At 45.1% G+C, this 4,983-nt stretch overlaps 2 protein-coding genes across 2 annotated transcripts in view; both read right to left on the bottom strand.

Annotated features, from left to right (window-relative positions):
- kcnc2 (potassium voltage-gated channel, Shaw-related subfamily, member 2) overlaps positions 1-3,832 on the bottom strand; it is a 159,120-nt gene extending 155,288 nt beyond the window's left edge. The window contains exon 1 of the mRNA XM_037696243.1: positions 3,010-3,832. Within this exon, the coding sequence (XP_037552171.1) occupies positions 3,010-3,567 (558 nt within the window). The 5' untranslated portion in view covers positions 3,568-3,832. The remainder of the gene's footprint in view (positions 1-3,009) is intronic.
- Positions 3,694-4,983, bottom strand: part of LOC119428559 (zinc finger protein 345-like) — a 28,035-nt gene continuing 26,745 nt past the window's right edge. Inside the window, exons 7-8 of the mRNA XM_037696242.1 lie at positions 4,017-4,024; positions 3,694-3,871 (exon numbers count right to left, since the gene is read on the bottom strand). Of these exons, the coding sequence (XP_037552170.1) occupies positions 3,694-3,871; positions 4,017-4,024 (186 nt within the window). The remainder of the gene's footprint in view (positions 3,872-4,016; positions 4,025-4,983) is intronic.

Below are 4,983 nucleotides of genomic sequence, written 5' to 3'. Positions count from 1 at the left end.
TTAGTTAGTTAGTTAGTTAGTTAGTTAGTTAGTTAGTTAGTTAGTTAGTTAATTAGTTAGTTAGATGTATGTATATATGCACAGAGATACAGTCGGGTGGCTACGTAGCTTCGTTTTTTTTGTTTTTGAGGTGTTGATGATGTTTTTTGTTTGCGTGCATGTGGACCTACTTTTTGTATCAAATGCTTGCTCATGCATGAAACATTTTTTTGCTTGTGTACATCCAAACTACAACTATTGTCTCAAGAGATAAGAGAGCGGACAGGAACGTGCAGTGAGAAGGACGCACTTTTTGCAAGTTAAACGCAACATTTCAGCATCTCTCAAAAGTGAAACTAACTAGTGAAATAAACATAAAAATCCAAGGTGGAGGCATAGATTTGAAGAAAAAAACAAACTGAAAGAATGCATTATATTATGATATATATGAGAATTGTATTATAATAAATATGAGAATAAAAAATGCATTTATAATGGATCTCATCAGTGGTAATTTTCCCTTAAGGAACACTAGAGGGCAGTAAAGTGACGTTTATGGGAAACGTGACAAAGTTTTAAGAAATCCAACAATTAGAATATAATCCCGTGGTTAGGGCTTGGATTATTGCGTAGGGGCAGAATAAAAGTAAAAATTAGATTAAAGAGGGTTGAAGAACCGACTTTGGTTACACTTAGGGCTAGTCTTTGTAGGCAAAGGAACAGACAGACATTTGCAATGAGTAAGAAATGTTGAATACATGTGCATAAAATGATAAAGGTTCAGTACGATGTTGGGGTACGAAGTGACCGGAAACAGCATTAGCATAAAAAAATCCAAAGAGCAGCACACCAGCAAAGAAATTCATGTCCAAATCATACTTAAAATGTTTTAAATCCTCTTTACACAAGTTACATTTAATCAGCTTTATAAAACAGAAAGAAATATATAAATAATTAAATGAACTAAAGCTGCTGCAGAACTGACCTGAAGGGTTCAAAACATCTAGGTACATGATGTCAGAGCACCTTTGACCTCCTGCTCACCGGCACATCATGAGAAACAACACGCGGGAGACATTATGAAGGATTTGGTCTTACTGTTTGAATTCATTTCAGTTTTACACAAAATGACATCATTGCATCAGTGAACAATCTGCTTCGTACCCAGAATCCACCTGCAGCTCCAGGCCAGCTTATCAGGACGCCTGTCTTTCACTGACACACTTCATACTCTTTCTATTAAAGGTATTTTTAAAAAGCTGCTGTATTTCTTATCAGTTTAAATCGTGGTGTTTCCAATTGAAAAGTACCAATACAAAGCTTTTTTTCCCACTAGAATTAAAATTTACTGTTTGTTTTTTTTAATCTATAAATCATAATTCAATCTGTTGCATTGTTCTAAAACCAGAGCTTTAAAGAATGAAACGCTGAAGTTTGACACCTGAACCATGGTGGGCGCTGGAACGTGTCAGAGCTGTGACCCAGTAAACGTGTTTGCAGCGACACAGCTTGGGCCTGGATGACGTGTACGCCGTAACGTGCACGCTCTTTTATCAAGGTCGAACCTGTTCAGGAAGGTGAAAACTCGTTGTCTGAGGCGAAATTAGATTCGGGAGAGCAGCAAGTGTCAAGATAATATACTTTAGAGGTTCTGTGAAATGGTTATGAGCAACGAACATCTTACCTGTTGCATTTTTGAAAAACCTCATTTTGGAGGTTTATTTCTGAAGGGACTGACGAGCCGATGGCTAGTCGGCGTGGCACCAAGCTCAAAGTGTCGCCTTCCAGCTTTAGAGTCAGACACTCTTACAGCAGTTTATGTGAACGTTGTTTTATAAAACCTGCAATCTATGTCACATCACACAGCTACTCTGGCAACAAGATTACGATCATCCTGCTGAAGTGCTGCTGTGTGCACACAACTAAACAATCTGATGAATATATCCGTAATGCACCATGTATGGCAGGTTTATAAACGATCGTTCGAGCAGCAGCAGGTGGGTGTGAAGGGACGGGTGGGTTAGAGCAGCGCTCTATGCTTCATGCATCGATTTGTAGAAAACAGGGACGTTTCAGCTTCAGACGTGTTTTCATTTGGCTCAGATTCCAGAGAGCAAAACGTATCAAGGGCAAAGACCAGAGGAAAAGTTGGAGGTCATTCAAGGACAATTATTATTTTTATTTGATTTTATTTTGTAGATGTCAAAAAAGTTGTCAGATAAACATCTGACCTAGAAGTTGCAGTTATTTATATGTTTTACTGGTAGTCTGTTGGTAAAATAAATACACGTGACAAATTAAATGGGGTTCCTAACATTCACTGCGTTGACCCAAGTCCTTAAAATGAACTGGATTTACCTGAGAGGGTAAAAAAAAAAAAAGTACAATCAGTGTGGACCGTTTACTGTTTTTATATGTTTTACAATAATCTATAATCCACTGAGATTTAAAGTAGCTGATGTAATTGTGATTAAATACAGATGGAATTAAACTTGAGCAGCACAGTGGTTCAGTTGGTAGAGCAGCCGCCTCTCAGCGAGAAGGTTGTTGGATCAAATCCTGGCTGGGGGGCCTTTCTGGGTGGAGTTTGCATGTTCTCTCCGTGCTGTGTGGGTTTTCTCCGGGTGCTCCGGTTTCCTCCCACAAACTAAAAACATGCATGTTAGACTGACTGTAACTCTAAATTGTGAGAGAGTGAATGGCTGTTTGTCTGCTTTGTCTCCATGTGATGGACTGGACCTGTCCAGGGTGTCCCCGACCTCTCACACAGTGACTGCTGGATATGGGGCAGTGACCCCCGTGACCCAAAAAGGAAGAAGCGGGTAAAGATGAATGCCTAAACTTGTATTTTGCTCACATCTACAACAGGTAAGATATTCTTTGCCAAAACCTTTAAAAAAAAGCCCTGAAGTTTTCTTGTAATGCTTTAATGGTTGTGAACTTGAAGCTACAGCTCGGACACGAACTCCAATCAAACTTTGAACGCAGCGATGAAGAGTTTGAGCCAGTGGCGCAGCGGTGCGTGCTTACCCGCGCCGCTCGGGACGAGTAGGGGTCCTCGAACAGGTTCCAGATGACCGGCTGCCACTTCCTCCACAGGCTCACGTGCCCGTCAGCGGCCACGTCCTCAATGCCGAACCTCTTCCCCACCTCGTCGTCCTCGTCCACGTTGGTGTCCACGTTGAGCTCGAACACGTCCAGCGCCTCCTCGGCGTCGCGGTGCTGGCGGTAGGTCATCCAGCAGCACGGCTCCACGTCCGTCTCATCGATGCCCCAGAAGGAGAGCTCCTCCTCGAACAGCGGCCCGCACACGTCCGCGGGGCAGTGCAGCTTCCCTGTGCGGTAGTAGTTGAGCACGTACGCGAACACGCCCGGGTGGCGGTCGAAGAAGTACTCGTTGGTGCGCGCGTTGAACTCGATGAAGCCCGGGACTTGTTGCAGCTGGTCCAGCACCGAGTCCAGGTCCGAGTCGGAGGCGAGCAGGGCCAGGCGCGTGCCCGGCAGGGTCTTCAGGGTGCTCTTGTACGTCTCGTGCCTGGTGCCCCCCACGTTGAGGATGATCCTCTCGTTGTCGTCGAACTTGCCCATCGCTCTGGATCAGACATGACTTGACGGGAAGCGCGAGGGGGGGCGACGACCCGGCCCGGAGAGCGGAGAGCCCGACGCGCAACACACGCACATCTCTGCTCACAACAGCCCCCCCACGTTTGTGGCTCAGCCGCCGCGCGCGTCCTGCGCCGCCTGTGCGCGGGTCCTGGGGGGGACGCCCATCGCTGGTTCGGCACAGATCTGGTCTCTCTGTATCCTGACACCCCCGTCCGGACTCCCAGCTCCACCGTCTGGAAGCTGCGCCTCCTCCAAGACGCGCAGCTTCAAACTGGAGCGCGCGTCTCTGGAGCGATGACGGCATCATCACAGACAACAGAGGCATGACGTCTGCTGGGTGTCGTCACCTTTTAGTTCAGGCTAATGAGCTGCACGGGACGAGTTTTCTGTTTTTAAATGACCAGCCAGCATCCAACAGGTGTGACTCCCACAGCTTCACCTGGTGCACAAAAACACAAGCAGGTCTGAATTTACAGGAATCACATGAGGACACGTCTTCTTCCTCTTCTGGACTTTATTTATTTACATGCATTAACATTCGTCTGTATCCTTTTATTAAAGAAAGAAAAACTACAAACGGTCACTGAAATAACTAATAAAAGGCAATAAATAAATAAATGTTCTTAAATTTGATTAAACAGAATTATTTTAATAAAACTTGCTGTCGTTGTTATTCTGTCCTGTTTTATATTATTACTTTATATCTACATATTATTTATTGTTTCTTTTTACACTTTATATTTTTGTTATATTTGGATGGAACTGGGACCCTGAATATATAATTTGGTTCCACCTCATGTACCACGTGATGAAATTACAATAAACCTATTTCAACTTGACTCAACAAACATTTATTTATATTTTATTACAATCTTTTTAACTCAATCAAAACAATCAAGTGATTCGATGAGATGTCTGCACCTGTCCTCAGGTGTTCTGGTCCACCTGTCCTCAGGTGTTCAGGTCCACCTGTCCTCAGGTGTTCTGGTCCACCTGTCCTCAGGTGTTCAGGTCCACCTGTCTTCAGGTGTTCTGATCCATATGTCTTCAAGTGTTCTGGTCCACCTGTCTTCGGGTGTTCTGGTCTGCCTGTCTTCAGGTGTTCTGGTCTGCCTGTCCTCAGGTGTTCTGGTCTGCCTGTCTTCAGGTGTTCTGGTCCGCCTGTCTTCAGGTGTTCTGGTCCGCCTGTCTTCAGGTGTTCTGGTCTGCCTGTCCTCAGGTGTTCTGGTCCGCCTGTCTTCAGGTGTTCTGGTCCGCCTGTCTTCAGGTGTTCTGGTCCGCCTGTCCTCAGGTGTTCTGGTCCGCCTGTCCTCAGGTGTTCTGGTCCGCCTGTCTTCAGGTGTTCTGGTCTGCCTGTCCTCATGTGTTCTGGTCCGCCTGTCTTCAGGTGTTCTGGTC

The sequence above is a fragment of the Nematolebias whitei genome, chromosome 22 (assembly GCF_014905685.2).
Source record: "Nematolebias whitei isolate Nwh7 chromosome 22, NemWhi1, whole genome shotgun sequence".
NCBI lineage: Eukaryota > Metazoa > Chordata > Actinopteri > Cyprinodontiformes > Rivulidae > Nematolebias > Nematolebias whitei.
Note: the sequence above shows the minus strand (reverse complement) of the source record. Positions and strands in the feature narration are given on the sequence as shown.